General features: G+C 33.2%; 2 protein-coding genes and 1 long non-coding RNA gene across 17 annotated transcripts in view; 2 read left to right on the top strand and 1 right to left on the bottom strand.

The window, feature by feature from the left end:
- Nucleotides 1-17,479, top strand: part of LOC124440684 (eukaryotic translation initiation factor 2 subunit 1-like) — a 111,041-nt gene that overhangs the window by 72,231 nt on the left and 21,331 nt on the right. For 4 of the 13 annotated variants that reach the window (XM_046991127.1, XM_046991110.1, XM_046991119.1 and 1 more), the window contains exon 4: nucleotides 10,031-11,295. The exons of 1 other annotated variant lie outside the window; for it this stretch is intronic. In XM_046991127.1, coding sequence (XP_046847083.1) covers nucleotides 10,032-10,955 — 924 coding nt within the window. In that variant the 5' untranslated portion in view covers nucleotide 10,031 and the 3' untranslated portion in view covers nucleotides 10,956-11,295. Of the gene's footprint in view, nucleotides 1-2,814; nucleotides 3,323-6,925; nucleotides 7,039-7,715; nucleotides 7,860-10,030; nucleotides 11,296-14,792; nucleotides 15,692-15,839; nucleotides 15,961-17,479 lie in introns of those variants that run through there. 8 more of the 13 variants (XM_046991136.1, XM_046991148.1, XM_046991157.1 and 5 more) reach the window with 6 other exon arrangements.
- Nucleotides 465-2,575, top strand: LOC124440767. 3 transcript variants are annotated; one of them, XM_046991196.1, is made up of 3 exons: nucleotides 465-552; nucleotides 742-1,553; nucleotides 1,645-2,575. In XM_046991196.1, exons 2-3 carry the CDS (start codon nucleotides 751-753, stop codon nucleotides 1,646-1,648), a joined length of 807 nt encoding a protein of 268 aa, XP_046847152.1. In that variant the 5' UTR covers nucleotides 465-552; nucleotides 742-750; the 3' UTR covers nucleotides 1,649-2,575. The 3 variants fall into 3 exon arrangements, with proteins under 3 accessions (XP_046847152.1, XP_046847167.1, XP_046847158.1); XM_046991211.1 differs by having other exon boundaries at nucleotides 472-552; XM_046991202.1 differs by lacking the exon at nucleotides 465-552 and having other exon boundaries at nucleotides 732-1,553.
- Nucleotides 8,409-9,713, bottom strand: LOC124441167. Its single transcript, XR_006946894.1, has 2 exons — nucleotides 9,467-9,713; nucleotides 8,409-8,907 (listed from the first exon to the last, which is right to left on the bottom strand). It is a non-coding gene; the product is annotated as an uncharacterized LOC124441167 (long non-coding RNA).

The following is a 17,479-nucleotide window of genomic DNA, read 5'->3' on the forward strand; positions in this document are numbered from 1 at the left end:
GTGTAGCTAATTGACAATTAATTAATGAACCATAATCAGTAACCGTACTTTAAACTTTTGTACGTAAAGATATACTGTATTTATTTTTTTATTTATGTCATTAACTTTGAATGGAATGATAATTTTTGATGTAATCAGTTTTAACAGTGTTTTTAACATCAAACCGTTCACCGTTTTCTCTCGAAGTGTTCCTAATAGACTAAAGCAGTTGATTTCAAAACAAGCCAAATAATAATGGTAAATTCTGGTTATTTAAAAACAACGAGAAGATATTGTAAACTGCTACACAAATGCAGAATGATTTGATAAATTGTTTAATGTATTTTCCTCGTGTCGAGTGAGACTTATTCAAGCTCTTGACCAATCACCGCACCGCATTGTGTTTATTTTATGACGCCTGATGACGCCTGAAGCAGCACAACCTGATTGGCTGCAATGCAGTGTAAGGCAATCATTATTTGAGTAATGGTAAATGTGATAAAGTTTTATATTTAATCTGTCCTTTCATCTTTGCTGCCCTGGCATACTTCTATAGCGTGGAAATTTTCCAACGTAAGTTTATAATGTACTATTTTCATGAAAGCATTTTACACTTCTGTTCTAAGCATTTTGATTCTTATAAATAAACGTTCAAAGACGAGTATATTTGAGAGCACGCGGTTTTTGTGAGCACTTTAAATATCGATTTGTGTCATATGTTTAAGTGTGACTTCATGTTTTCTTTATCCGTTCTTCCTCCAGGCTTTTAGGATGAATAAATATCCAATCATTGGGAAACTTGAACGTTTTAAAATCAAGGAAAAGCGAACTACTAAAAACAATGAAGATGTTGAGAAATATGTGACTGTTCTTGGCGACTGGCGTTCCCAATTGCGTACCCTAGACAGACATGAAAGTGCTGGTAAAACTGACCGCCACTTAATTCGCTCATTTTGTGTTCTTCATCAGTGTCTTGTATTTTGTTGTATCTTGTTGGACAAGGTAAAGACATTATTGTCTGATAAAGGCAAACTCACTTATGAAAAGATAAATCAACTGAATGATCTAAAGGTAGATCTCTACAAGTTAACCAAGCTTCTCGATGTAATAAATCTGATCTACAACAATTTTTGTGGCTTTAAGCAAGAAATTACAATTGAGTATGTGTATGAATTTAATCTTGATAATGCTTTGAGTAGTATAGAAAGTGCCATTTCCAATCTAAACCATCCTGAGATAAATGATCTCTTTGACTTGGAAATCACCCCAGAAGATGTTCTGTGCTCAGTGCTTGGTTTGAAAAATGAGTTTGCTTGCAGGCTTCTCGAACAAACTCCTTACATGAGAAAACACAAAAGTGAAAAGGTACATTTGCTAAGATTTTTAAAGGAGTTTAAGGAAGAAGACAGCTTAAAAGATCTCAGAGATAGTGAAAAGGTTGCTAAAATCTTGTGCAAGATTGGTTTTACAAAGCATCGATCTGAATTTATTGCTAAGTGGATAACCAGCATGCCAGATCCGAATCACAAACCAATTTTATCCTGGGTGGAAACTTACATTGAAGATCATTTTAAGTATGATATCTTCTTAAATGATCAAGTTTCGATTTTCCTTTCAAAAATGATAATCAAAATGAATGGTTTACTGTGAATATCCCACGTTTAGATGAAGAGGGAAGACATAGTCATCCTATAAATATGATCAATGTTGAATCGCAAGAAGATGCTCTACACCATGTTGGATCAAAAGTTGCTGAAATAAATGAAAATAATCCTGTGACAGAAGTATATTTCCATTGTACTGATCACAAAAGTGCTGTGGATATTCTGGAAATTGGAATTGTGCTGGGTTTTGGTCGAAAGAAATCAGACTTCTCTGATGGAGAAGGTTTCTACATGGTAAATAATGCAAAGTTCTCATTAGAGCAATGTGGATTGAGCAGTACACATCCAGCTATTATCATGTTTGATGTGAGTCCTCAAAAACTGAGCAAGTTTAAAGGAATTGATTTATCCAGTGCTGAAAAAGAAGAAGATTGGAAATTGATTGTTGAGTATTTTCGCTCAAGTAGCCATGGTATTGGTAATTTACCTAAGAATTTGTTCTCACACATAAGACAATGTGATTACATCAGAGGGCCTGTTTCCCTAAATGGTTCTATTGAAAACAACACATTATCTCAAGGTGTTCAACAAATTTGCATAAAGAAACAAGAATTGGCCAAGCTAATTGGGCATCCATCATCAATTTTAGGCGTGATTTTTCTTAAAGCTCATGAACTGAACCAAAAAGGAAATGAGATTGGCAGTAAAGATGACGTCAATTTCAGTTGTGAGTCGTTGTAAATCTCAGCAACCTTTAATCTTATAACCGACCTGTGTTATACCCAAGAACAGTTGATATAAAATATTTTATTGTATACTTATATCTAGAACCAACAGTAGATCATTGTAGACTATGATTATTTTTTTACTATTTATACCTGAACATCGAGATATACTCAAGTTTGGAAACGAACTATTTACTGCTTGTTGTAGATTAGATAATTTGATTTGGCTTTTGTATGATGTCATGATAAATATTAAAAAAATTGGAATTTTTGTTCTTTAGTATTCATTCTGTTAGCATTGTACTTACAGCTTGTTGATGATGCCTTTAGAGTGCTCAGTTTTCTTACTTAAAAAATTTGCAAAACAACACTGGTTTGCTCTTTGTACAACTACACAAATCACAAATGTTTCTAGTATTAAAGGCAAATCAGCAATATGTTACTGCATAACACGTGATTTAATCCTATTGAATATTTATATATAGTCAATGGCGCGGTATATTTGTGGGTTTGTTATTGTGAAGTTGAGATTCAGTGTTTATTTGTTGCTTTGAATTGTATTCAGAGCTACAAAATTTCAACAATGACTTCAAGAAAGCGTTGCTACAATGGATTAAAACACGCAAAACAACATATGATATTATTTTTCATTTTATTCGGCGTACTTTGTGGATTTTTACTCGGTTCTTTATTGCATGGCAATGTTCAGTCGTCCATAGATCCAACACCGAAGGAATATGCAATGTACGTGCGGTTTCTTGGTGAGATTTGGGTGAGAGCATTAAGACTTTTGGTTCTTCCTTTGATTGTATCCAGCTTGCTTTTGGCAGTCGCTGAATTGGAGTCAAAACGGAGCGGAAAATTGTGAAGAAGAACATTGCTGTATTGTCTTATGACTACAATGTTTGGGGAGTAATTTGTTTATTTGCATTTAACCTGGAATGTTAACGTGAAAGAACCAGAACCGAACGAAGAAAAAGTTGAAACAATACATTCTGTGCTTGATCTTATAAGGTTTGTGCAAAATATTCATAAATTTACTGAATTTGCGCCCTGCTTTTGCTTTTACTGCGAAAATTTTCAAATACGTAGAAGTTATATTCTATCAGTTAACGACAATGCTTTTTATTTTTTTTGAAGGCAACTTTATTTATTATAACGTAAATGTTACGTTCGCAAAACTGTGCAAGTGTACGAGATTTTCGAGCGCATACGGAAGTCGCGTTATCGCAATATTCACTAGATTGTTAATCTTCTATTTGTGACAAACTTCCTTAAGTACAAGAGGTGGCTATGACTTTTTATACATTATTATATTCATATTTGACACTTTTTTACTATGCCATACGAACCACAACTACCAAAGTAATCAACACCACAAGATCATAATGCTATGTTATAGAATACCCGTCCACTCACTATCTACTTATATAATATGCCTCGTTCTTTATACTTTGTTCTTTATTTTGACCATTAAATGACACTAAATGATACTTGATAAATAATAATTAAGAACTAAACGATATTTTAGTTTAGTGATAAGCACCACAAGATCATAATCTTAAATGGATAAGTTAATCTGAAACACAGCCTTTACAACAATGATCTTGAAATATAAAAATTGCAATAAACCTTCCACACTCTACTCATCACACACTCAATTTCACATCTCTTTGAGACAGTGAGTGGAAGGTTTATTGAAATTTTTGAATTTTAAAGTCATTGTTCTATAGGCTATGTTTCAGAATAACTTATCCATTTCAAATCGTTTTATTTCACAGCTTTTAACCTTTTAATAACGAGATAATTGTTAAGTGATTATTGCTGTCATCAGATTGTTTCATTCCTAAATAGTTAATCTCTAAACAAGTTAATTATGACGCGCAATTTTTATAACATTGACCGCTAGACGTAAAATTGGCCGTTTGATTGTAAATCATGATTTTAATCTTCCGTGCCATAATATTTCGCATTTTAGGCTCTTGTCCACTGCTCACTGCGAAAATTAACTGTGAAGTGTTAAGTAAAGAAAAGGTTGCTGAATGCTATGTAGCTGATCTTCAAAGTACGTAAAATGTCTTATGAGATATTTTTGCCTATAGAAAATTTTACCATGTTAAATTTTAGCGACGAAGTTCACTTTCCTTGTCTGTGAATATCAACCATATTTGTAGCACACTAACTTGTAAGAACGTATTCTTTGGAGACAATGATTATCTCGTTATTATATTCCCTGGAAAACACGTTTTATTGAGCTGGTGGCTCATGGCTTGTGTATTCTAATTTCTAAAGCAAAGTTCAATATTTATAATTTCTTGACAAACACGAAACGGGCATTACACGCGACAGAAGAAAATTGCATAGTCAATTTAGTCAAGTAGGAGTTTTGCTTACCCAGGGCAGGCTACACTGAAGATTTTTTTGTGACAGAGTTTTCTGTAATTTTCCTCTAAAAAAATTATATTGTTTCTTCCCTTAATACGCTCTGTCCGCAGATCTTATGATGCACTGCCCTACATTCACATGCTGGGTATGTTAAGGGACTTCCCCTTGCAGAGGAAGCATATCAGATGAAGTGACTGTTGCATTATGGGTATTTTGCATGGGTGAAAAAAAAAGAAAAAAAGAAAAAAGTTTCCTAAATACACCATGCTGCGTCTTGTTCCGTTATAAAGTAAACAAACATATCTTGTTCCGTTGTTGTTCAACATTGTGGAATGGCAGTCATCGTGGTTGTTGCATTGCACTGGTGTGTCATGTAGCTGTGGCAGAATGAATGATTTAAGTTGTTAAAGTTGGTCAACTGTATTTACATTCGATTTTATACAAAGTAAGGAAAGGAGCGAAAACGGTGAAAAAATCCAGAGCTAACTCTAATCAAATACGGACGAGAATAAAGATATAGAAGAAAATCTCTAGAGCTTGAAGAAAGTACATCAAGACGAAAAAAAAAATTCCCGTTCACAAAAACATTCCAGAGAGCGTTGCAGAGGATCAAAAGATGGAACCTGGAGCAGAAAGTCAGACTGAATATTTAATATTTTTACTCGTACTTTTATATTGGGAACTTCTTATTGAATTGTATGATTTAAATTTTTCTTCAATTCCTGATGAACTATAAATATCTATAATTTGTACAAGTTCGCCGTGAACATAATGATAATTGAAATATTAACTAATTAGAACAAATGTACTTTTCGATGTCGTATTTTCTATTTTTAAAACGCCCACTTATCTATTTGATTACCTCAGAGCCCTCTATTTTTAAGAGTTGGGACATCTATTGTTATCCGTTTGATTGGGCAATATTGATCACCTGATCAATTTCCGCTATTTTGGTTCCTAGTTTTGAAATTTGAGCTTGTGTTTATATAGCAATTGCTGCTAGTAATACAGTATTTTGAGATAATATTGCGTTTTTTTATGGATAAGTTTGTAATAACTGATTGTTGACGGCTACTAAATGTCATTAAATATCACAAGAATCGAGGATTACGAAAAAAATGAAAGAAATGCCTTTACGTCGAACTTACGAAATCTGATTGCGTATGGTGATTGTTGTGCTCAACTGCTTTCGATATAAGGTTCAATTAACTGACTCAAGTAGAGAACCCTTTTTGGGCCAAATAACATTGCAAAGTTCGTGCTGATGCAGTTTCAATAGTTTTCTTACTACAAAGCTTGTTTTTAAATCGAAGATGATTTCTCATTATGTTCTGAAATAGGTCAATCTACAAGCCTCTCAATTCTCAGCCACTTCCATACTAAAACAACTTCACCAAATCACAGAAACTCTTACGATTTTCCATGTTGTATTTTGTATTTTTAGTTCATCATTTAAAAAAGAAGTAATTATAATTAGGATATTCACTGAAACAGCTGAGTACAATATATTTTTGGTAATGAATTCTACGAATGTACCCTACTTCTGTAGCTCAAAGTAGAACATTACTTCTTTTCTAGACTTGTCGATGATATTTTAATTGTAGGTTTTGGTTTATAAGATCACAGAGGCATATCTCCATAATTTCAGCTATTTGGACTTTTTAATGTATATTACAACTGTTGCTGTGTTTCTCATATATATTAAAATATTGGTGGGCTTTCTGATATATAATTAGGTGCTGCTAGCTTTTTGATATATATATTTCACTGGCAATACAAGGCATAGAATTTGAACAAACGGGGCTGAGCCCCCTCCAAACACACCCCTGTTTGATCAATAAACACATACAGAAGTTGTGTCATTCCTCAACCCATAAATTTAACTCTTTGCTAAATTAAAGATTGCATCAGACTCATATGCTGTATAAAAAGACTACAAACAGTAGCATTTATATTTAACAGACTGTTCTTCAACAACAGAAATGTTTCATGTTATTGTGGAGTTCATTGGGATAACCTGGGGTCGGAAAACCCATTACGTCATTGAATACTTCACAAACCATTTTCACGACAGACATCGAATAATAATCGGCGAATACCGATAGTTTCCACCGGATGTTTCCGAGAATCGGTAAAGTCAGTCATGTAAACTCAAACTGTAAACTTGTTCGTCTGTATTTAAAGTATTATCGTTTGAGGTTCTTGAAAAGTTTTCAATGAAAATGCAACTGATTAAACAATCTACGTTATATCTTTGTACATATTTTGTGCCATCATCAACATAACGAATTGTTTGTATTTCTATTTCAAAATCGAGCGACGTTTAATATTATGACTTCATTTAGGTAAGTTCTATTGTACTGTAATCATTGAGCATGTTTAGACTTTATAAAAAGATCTTTACTCCTTTTGAATTTTAAAACTACTTTATGTTTATGGCAAAAGTTTGCTGAGATTTTGTTTACGATTGTAACATGTGACAGCCAGGGTTATGTGTTTATTAGCATAATTATCAGTCAGCCAAGCTTTTTTGAAACCATTATGAATCAACATTAACATCATCTGGCGTCGTACATGAACTGTTCTTAACCAATAGAGCTATACCTCATATTCATCATGTCATTTTAACTTTTAAATATGTTTATGTCAAGATTTCAATTATAAAATGATTATTATATATACTACTGAACATTGTGTACAACAAGACAACTGTCAATAAATGAGTTGTCAAGGAAAATGAACCTTAAGAACCAAGAAAAGTATGAAGCTTTGTTTCACACCACTGTATATGACAGATCATTCACATTGAAATGCATCAAATTGCAATATTGCTACATAAACACAATGAGGATGGACATTTTGATGTTCACGAAAACAAGATTTAATTATTTATAGATGTTCCAAATGTGCACAGCAATGTAATTATATCTTACAATAGCTCTGCCAGGCCTAAATACCATACAATGATAAATAATCTTTTGAAAATTTCACTGTATGATTGTAAACTGTTTTCTTCTTTAAGATAAATCGTATTTCACCACCAACCTATGTTGTCATGACAACAACAATGAATCGAGAAAAAGGTTTGAAAGCTTTGGAAACATCTATCAAAGCCATTGAAGAAGTCATTATGAACAAGAAAGGAACATTTGTTTTACAACAAGCTGTAAGTGTTTGGTTTATATTTCTATGAAAAGTATATTGTATCACTAAAATGACATCCCCTGGTGCCTCTACTATCCTCATATCATCCTGTTACCATTTCCCTAAGTACCCCATGCTGTATTAAGACGGACATATTCAATCATTAGTCGTTTATTTGAAAATTACAATGACACCATCCCAATGCATTGAAATCAATAATATTAGGACCCTGTGACATTGGCAATAATTTATGTTAACTGTAAGCAAAAATTTGTTTTTCCTAAAGCTAATTATGCATTGTGATATCATAATGATGTTTTTTGCATATTGAAGAAAAGTTATGTGTCTCCAAAACAAAATAAAATAACAAAGCATGTGTTCACACCATTTACACAATGACTGTCTCATGTTTGCTTTCTCTGACTGTGTAACTATTATCAGAAGGACATCACTCGAGTCCATTGGACATTTTGCACACCTGTATGATGTATCAAAGATGTGAAATCATACAACTGACGTATGTTTAATGAGCTGCTGTTTTTTGCAGCATCAGAGAAAAGAATAAAACAAGCAGAGTTTGTCATGTTCTTATTCAAGTAGTACTTTATGTTTAACTTAGGAGCTAAACATGTTTCATACAAAATGTTTTATGGTTTTTGATTGGTTATATGAAATGCTCTTTAATATGCATTACATATAATTGGACAACTGTTTTTCTATTGTGTCTGTTGACATAAAATTATCAGTTTTAACAAAAATAAGCCTTCATAGAGATCAGAAATGTAAAAATCTTAAAATGATTTAAACTTATTCAGGAAAGAGGTCATTATTATATTTTATTATGCTAACTAACATTTCTATTTGACTTGATGGGATACTCTAGGAAGCACGGCAAATCTTTGCCTCGTGGATCTATGGTAATTATCGGAATTAGCGGGAAAAACTACGTCAGAGGTCTGGTACCGACAGAGAGATGCGTTCTGGTCATTTCTTGGTGAAAAGTACGTTGTACATCGAAGCTCGTCAGTTCGTAGATATATAAAAATTGCCAAATACCAGCTGTTATCCTTCTGTAAAGTAAGTAAACATTCTTAGTTAACGTTAGAATGGAGTTTTGTAGATTTTGATGAATACGACGTCAGTATACATTGTCGTTCCAATAATAAAAGCGAAACCAAAGAAATATTTATATGTAAATGCAACTATGTTCAATGCATTTGGGTATAAGTGTAACAATTTTCATCATACAAAGGAAATTGTGCTAGGCTGTCGTCAATAGCTTCAAATATCTATTTTTTTGAACGGTTTCATGCGCCGTGTCGAAACATAAACGAACAAACATGTACTTATGAGAAACATGAAAATATTTAAACCAGTTATAACCAGGAGGCGTCAATTTCCTGAACACTTTAAACATCAAAACATGTTTTATAATATTTAAGTCACGCTTAAGTGAGAATCGTGTGATAAGTTTTGAAGTATGTATTGGTCTTTTGCCTTCATTGTAACAAATCTATTGCGCACTTTAATGACAAAGGAATTTAAAGTTCTCTTGAGTGCAAACAATTTAGTGTAAATTTATCGTTTTAAAAATTTCAAAGTCGTGATTAAATATGGATCAGAAATTACCTTCTAGCTTGATTATCATACACTATAAATTTGTTGACGGTAATAACTCATTCTTTGGTATTTGATTATCAAAGATGTAGCCACATAGCACAAGTGTTCATCTCTTCCTCATAACTGTGGTGCATTGGAGCATGTTACATTCGATTTATCTCAACCTTTTCGCGTAATACTTTCAAGTTTGTTCAAAAGTGCTTATGTTTCTCAAAAGTTCCCGATCAAATTTGCAAATCTGTTCGATGATTGCCAACGTTGCTAAAAATAAAAACATGAAATCAACTGCATACTAGCTTCGCATTGAAAGTGTCATGTTTGTATAATAATATGCAAACCACTAAAACTATAAATTTGTCCGCTAGATTCAATGTCGTGAAACCGTCAAAGCGATTTCTTCATAAGCTTTGAAGGAATTTTAATGCAAATAAATAAACGTTTACAACTGTAGCCATTGTGAACGTATCAAAGTTTTCGCTTTAAATATTTGAAATGTTTCTAATTATGTAATTCATTTTCTGAAATGCTTTTAATTGATGTTGTTTTTGTAAGAGTATCTATGATGTTCTTTAGAATGTCTCCGTGTTTATCAAAATCAATATTGAGAGATGTCTACACCATTTATCCACAAAAGAATAATGCTGTACCACAATACAACCAAACGATCATTTCTATGCTACAAAATAGACCTGAGCGAAGTCCTTTCGTTAGAACTGATATGTACGATATTGTGAGCTTGCTTTACATGTCGAATGAGTTGGTTGAAAAAGAGATCTTAAAAAGTGAAGGAGAAAATACACTATCGGTTAATCTGTCTCATCTTGATGACCAATCAATAACAGTTTTACTTAGAACCTACGTTAAGAAATTTTTCAACTGTACTATATTTACGAATAACGCCCTTCCTCTTTTTCCTTACAATGAAAACTACCTAAACGGTTGGTTTACGCAGAATTTTTCACGTTTTAATGATGCAGGGGACCAAACTAATCAAGAAGTAAAGATTTTTAATGCAAGTAACAAAGATGAAGCAATTAGAGGTATCATCGAGGTTGAAGAATCGAAGAAAAACGAAGACGAAAATACTGAGTTATATTTCCATGGCACTGATCATTCGTCTGCTCAGAAGATTCTTAAGAATGGTATTGAATTAAGTAAAGGTCGTGAAAAAGGCGACTTGTCGCATAGAGATGGCTTCTACATGGCAAATGATTATGAATACTCGTTAACGCAATATTCTAAAAAACCAAAACCAGCTCTTCTCATTTTTTGTTTACGCCCAAATAATTTGAAAGGTTTCCAAGAATTGTATTTATGTGATAATCGCAATAGACGAGACTTTGTTACAGTTACTCAATTCTTTAAGGCTGGAAGGAAAGTTTCTGTGAGCAGGAAACTATTTTCGGAATTAGAGAGGTGCGATTATATCAAAGTCCAATTACAAGTGATGGTCGTTCAGCAGATGACCCAAGGGAAGATATTCTGCAGGTTTGTGTAAAGAAACACAAAATGGCTGAGGCAATGAGTGGTTCCCCATTTTTGGTGGGTGCAGTCTTTATAAAGGCTGATTCGTAGCAAATTGGCTGTAAGGGACGCAAGAAAACAAGAAAGGGAAGTTAGTACAGTAATAAACAGTTTGAAATTGTACGGAGTTGTATTCTCCATGAAAACAATCGTATCACACTTTATAACGTAACTCGTAGGACATATTGATTTTGTTTATAGTCATTATTTACCATTGCAAAAGCTGAATTGTAAAATATTGATGTAAACAAATTTTAAACAATTATTGGATGACGTTGAGCATGATGTCAAGAAATAAAGTTCAACGTATACAATATCAGTCTAAAGAGTCCTATGTTCTCGCAAAATCAGTATTACCGCTTAGTTTATATCATTATTGACAAATGGAGCCGTAGCTGCTTTTCAAACGTCGGTGTTTTACACAATAAAAAGGCTCGTTCTGTTGTTTATTGTTAAAACTAAATTTTGAAGAAGCGACAACGACAACAAACTTCCTCGTGCCATTCTCTTACACGGTCAAACTTCGTACTCGTTGTTGTAGTCGTACTCTTGCTAAAGCTCCCTAATATCGACCGGCTCGTATTTTTCGATTTCGTCTGGTAATGTTTTCACAACACTAAAGTAAACTCGCTAAAGTCTACATTTCAAAAATCTTACTTACACCAGCCGAATGATTTACTACCATTGAGTACCTATATCTACCAGCTAAATTGAAACGCAACTCATTTCCTCGACATTTTTTAGACAAAATTATCAAAACGTAAAACAGAAAACACCCAATTAAATCGTCAGACAACAACATACAGGAACTTTCCTACAACGATACTAACACCACACGATATTCAAACTTCCATAAATAGCGTATTTTTCTAAAGTCACCAAAAAGCGATTAACAACACTTATCAAACGATACTGCGTACTTTTTAAAATTAAATTAATCTTTGTGCCTTTTCGGTTTAAAAGTTCGATTTCTTTCAATCTTAAATACGGGGTAGAAATTATTACATTATTTCATTTACATTTTTGGAAATTACCATACTAATAAATTACCCAATGGTGACCAAACAAACGCATCTACCCCACAATTCCTCGCGGATCAATATAACATTAATATCATTCTTTCCCCCGTATTTTGTTTATTAGCTACTTGTTAGTTTATTAGCAAAATTGCTACTAAATATAGTAGCAATTTTGTAACTTATCGGACGAGTACTGAACTAAAGTACTGTTTTAGTGTCGTATGGATGGTGAATAATGGGGACAATTTCTTGTTTTTCATGACACGTAAGTGAGCTTAAATGTATTTCTTAAGTGTCATCAGTCTTTAAGTATTGCCAATGTTCGTCGTTACGTTAGTACTTAAAATCGAAACTAGCGTTTTTGTCTTGTTGTTATATTTTGATTCTATTTTATATTATGTCTGTACGCAGTTAAACGTTTAGTTTATGTTAAAGTCGTGCTAATTTGTGAAAAAGGTTTTTAGTGAACTTAAAATACTTAAATGCCAGAAATACATTAATTCTTAAATCCTCTTCGTGCCCTAACTTCCGTGAAGAGAAAATTTCTTATCGTAAAATACTAAGTTATATATGAATGTGCTATTTCCTTGAAAGAATTTATCCCTTATGTTTTAGGCTTTTTGATTTTTATAAGTAAACTTTCAGAGGCGAGTTTTATAATTTCGTTGCCTTACGGTAACATGACGATGATGTATGAATTTATATTTAGCTTGAAAATTCTGCTGTTCTTATTGTTATTGGGAAGTATTGTTTTATATCTAAAGTTTAAGATAATTTTGTAAGTTTTTGGTAAGAACTTTAAACATAGATTTGTGTCAAATGTTTAAGTGTGACTTGATTATGTTTTGTCCGCTCTTCGTTCTTAGTATGAATAAATATGCAATCATTGGCAGTCATGCATAAACATTATCCTATCCTTCGCGTTGATAAGCATTTCACATCAAAGATTGGTAAAATCAAGGAAAAGCGAACTGCTAAAAACAATGAAGATGTTGAGAAATTTGTGACTATTCTTAGCGGATGGCAAGTCGAATTAAGTATCTTTTGCATAAAGCTAGATATAGAAAAAAGTGCTGGCAGAACTGACCGCCACTTAATTCGTTCATTTTGTGTTCTTCATCAGTGTCTTGTATTTTGTTGTATCTTGTTGGACAAGGTAAAGACATTATTGTCTGATAAAGGTAAACTCTCTTATGAAGAGATAGAACAATTGATTTATCTAAAAGTACATCTCAACAATTTAACCAAGCTTCTCAATGAAACAAATCTTATCTACAACAATTGTTGTGGCATCAAGCAAGAAATAAGAGATGATGAGAATATTGAAAATCTTAGAAATGCTGTGAAAAATATAAAAAGTACCATTTCCAATCTAAACCATCCTGAGAGAAATGATCTCTTTGACTTTAATATCACCCCAGAAGATATTCTGTGCTCAGTGCTTGGTTTGAAAGTTGAGTTTGCTTTCAGGCTTTCCAAACTAAGTCCTCACATGAGAGAGCACTGGAATGAAAAGGAAAATTTGCTAAGATTCTTAAAGGAGTTTGAGGAAGACGACAGCATAGAAAATCTCAGAGATAGTAAAAAGGTTGCTAAAATCTTGTGCAAGATTGGTTTTACAAAGCATCGATCTAAATTTATTGCTAAATGGATAACCAGCATGCCAGATCGAATCACAAACCAATTTTATCTTGGGTGGAAACTTACATTGAAAATCATTTTAAGTATGATATCTTCTTAAATGATCAAGTCTTGATTTCCTTTCAAAATGATAATCAAAATGAATGGTTTACTGTGAATATCCCACGTTTAGATGAAGAGGAAGACATAATCATCCTATAAATATGATCAATGTTGAATCAAAGAAGATGCTCTACACCATGTTGGATCAATAGTTTCTAAACTAAATGAAAATAATCCTGAGACAAAAGTATATTTCCATTCTACTGATCACAAAAGTGCTGTTGATATTCTAGAAGACAGAATTGAGCTCGGTTTTGGTCAAGACAAATCAGACTTCTCTGATGGAGAAGGGTTCTACATGGTAAATAGCATAAAGTTCTCATTAGAGCAATATGGATTGAGCAGTACACATCCAGCTATTATCATGTTTGATGTGAGTCCTCAAAAACTGAGCAAGTTTAAAGGAATTGATTTATCCAGTGCTGAGAAAGAAGAAGATTGGAAATTAATTGTTGAGTATTTTCACTCAAGTAGCCATGGTATTGGTAATTTACCCAAGAATTTGTTCTCACACATAAGACAATGTGATTACATCAGAGGTCCTGTTTCTATAAATGGTTCTGTTGAAAATAACACATTATCTCAAGGTGTTGAACAAATTTGCATAAAGAAACAAGAATTGGCCAAGGAAATTGGGCATCCATCATCAATTTTAGGAGTGATTTTTCTTAAAGCTCATCAAATGACCTGAAGAACTTTAAAATGACTCTGGCCCAATATATTAGAACCTTGGTACTAGAGATTATCCCATACAAGAGACTCGTATTGAAGAATTCAATTGTTAATTTATATACCAAAAGAACTTTAAATTGACTTTGGCCCAATGTATTAGAACCTTTACATTTAGAAATAACCCTTCACCTTAAATGTTTTATAGTTTTACTATCCTCATTTCAATTAACTGTAAGACGTTTATCCCTATTTGTATATTTAAGTATCACATTTTGTAACATATTCATTTGCACTGATGATGGCATAAGTTTTCATGTCTGTAATAAAAAAGTTTGTTTTATATATTCAGTTTATTTCAATTGTGCTTTTAAAACATATTTTTAACCTTGATCATTCATCAACAAGAGCCTAGCTAACTACTTTGTGTTTATTTTGTCAGTTCTTCTCATTATGCTGGCAAGCCAACAAAGGTCAGAGGGTTGAAATGTTCTTGTGAATCCTACTACCATGCCTTTAAATTTATAATTAAAAATTTAACTTTCAGATAACTTTACAATTGTGGAGTCTACATTCTCTGCTTATTATAAATGCAGTTATATTTCTTTTAGTCAAGAAATGTTATGTTAAATACTCTTTTAGCAATGTGCTAGACTCAGTGCTGCCAGATCGTGAACAAAATTCACAGATTTGTGAACTTTGTGCTCTCTTCATGAACATTTCATGAACATTAAAAGTTTGTGAACTTTTTGTGAACTTTTCTAAGTATTATGCATTTTTGTATTTTCATCATTTTCATAAAGAATGTATAGATAAATCATAGTTCAATGAAAAGAAAATCTTCATAGCTCGTCAGTTCTTTCAAAACAACGACGATTTTAAGATAATCCGATGTTTTCCGAATATTTCCGAGAGTTTTCAAAAAATTTCAAAGGTTTTCCGAAAATGTCCGAATTAATCCGTTAACTTCCGATCTTAAAAATTAGATGTAATATGAACTTTTTGCCATCTTTGTGAACTTTTGACGCAAGCGAGCATGAATATTTTGAAATTTCGAAACTTTGAGTTTATTTTCTTTGTCTTTCTCTGTTTATTGTAAATAAACCGTTATCCACTCTGTGGCATTTCGTTGTTCATGTTTTATGACAACAATTTTTGCCGCCATTTTGAGGAGTATTTTAGTTATTTGTGTTAAACTTGGAAATGTTAACGTAAAAAAACTGAACCAAACGAAGAAAAAGTAGAAGCAATACATTCATTCTGTGCTTGATCTCATAAGGTTTGTGTCAAGTATGAATAAATATGTTCAAACGTTTATTTTCTGTATGTTCTTGTATGTATGTTTAGGAAATTTTGTTTGTAAAATTAAAGTTAAGATTGTACAGAGCACAGCGATTATTTACGAATAAATTGTCTTTTTCTTTAAGATAAATCGTATTTCACCACGTACCTATGTTGTCAAAACGACAACAATGAATTGAGAAGAAGGTTTAAAAGCTTTGGAAACTTCAATCAAAACCATTAAAGAAGTCATTATGAACAAGAAAGGTACAATTGTTCTAAGTATAAAGTACCATCCCTCAAACTTTCTGTTATCAATTTCTCTATCATTTTATTCCAAGTGCATATTATGTCCTTAACATCTTGTTATCATCTTTATACCATCTTTGTACTACCACCATGTGATCCTCATATCATACCATATAATCCTCAAACCATCACCACATCATCTTTGTACTACCACCATGTGATCCTCATAGCATACCATATAATCCTCAAACCATCACCACATCATCTTTGTACTACCACCATGTGAACTTCATATCATACCATATCATCCTCAAACCATCACCACATCATCTTTGTACTACCACCATGTGATCCTCATAGCATACCAAATAATCCTCAAACCATCACCACATCATCTTTGTACTACCACCATGTGAACTTCATATCATACCATATCATCCTCAAATCATCACCATCATCTTTGTACTACCACCATGTGAACCTCATATCATACCATATCATCCTCAAACCATCACCACATCATCTTTGTACTACCACCATGTGATCCTCATAGCATACCAAATAATCCTCAAACCATCACCACATCATCTTTGTACTACCACCATGTGATCCTCATATCATACCATATCATCCTCAAACCATCACCACATCATCTTTGTACTACCACCATGTGATCCTCATATCATACCAAATAATCCTCAAACCATCACCACATCATCTTTGTACTACCACCATGTGATCCTCATAGCATACCAAATAATCCTCAAACCATCACCACATCATCTTTGTACTACCACCATGTGATCCTCATATCATACCATATAATCCTCAAACCATCACCACATCATCTTTGTACTACCACCATGTGATCCTCATAGCATACCATATAATCCTCAAACCATCACCACATCATCTTTGTACTACCACCATGTGATCTTCATATCATACCATATCATCCTCAAACCATCACCACATCATCTTTGTACTACCACCATGTGATCCTCATAGCATACCATATCATCCTCAAATCCACCACATCATCTTTGTGTGATCCTCATGCATCCACCATCATCCATCTTCCTGTGTCCTCACATCCATCATCTACCATGTGATCCTCATAGCATACCATATCATCCTCAAACCATCACCACATCATCTTTGTACTACCACCATGTGATCCTCATATCATACCATATCATCCTCAAACCATCACCACATCATCTTTGTACTACCACCATGTGATCCTCATATCATACCAAATAATCCTCAAACCATCACCACATCATCTTTGTACTACCACCATGTGAACTTCATATCATACCAAATAATCCTCAAACCATCACCACATCATCTTTGTACTACCACCATGTGAACTCATATCATACCATATCATCCTCAAATCATCACCACATCATCTTTGTACTACCACCATGTGATCCTCATCCATACCATATCATCCTGCCATCACTTCATTCCCTCCACTACCATCCATCCTTCCACCATATCACCATTCATCCTTATCCATCATCTTTGTACT

This window comes from Xenia sp. Carnegie-2017, unplaced genomic scaffold (assembly GCF_021976095.1).
Source record: "Xenia sp. Carnegie-2017 unplaced genomic scaffold, XeniaSp_v1 HiC_scaffold_1, whole genome shotgun sequence".
NCBI classification, from domain to species: Eukaryota; Metazoa; Cnidaria; class Anthozoa; order Malacalcyonacea; family Xeniidae; genus Xenia; species Xenia sp. Carnegie-2017.

Excerpts from the sequence above, each read along its gene's own strand:
- LOC124440767 (XM_046991196.1), top strand. The coding sequence starts at position 751 with ATGAATAAATATCCAATCATTGGGAAACTTGAACGTTTTAAAATCAAG.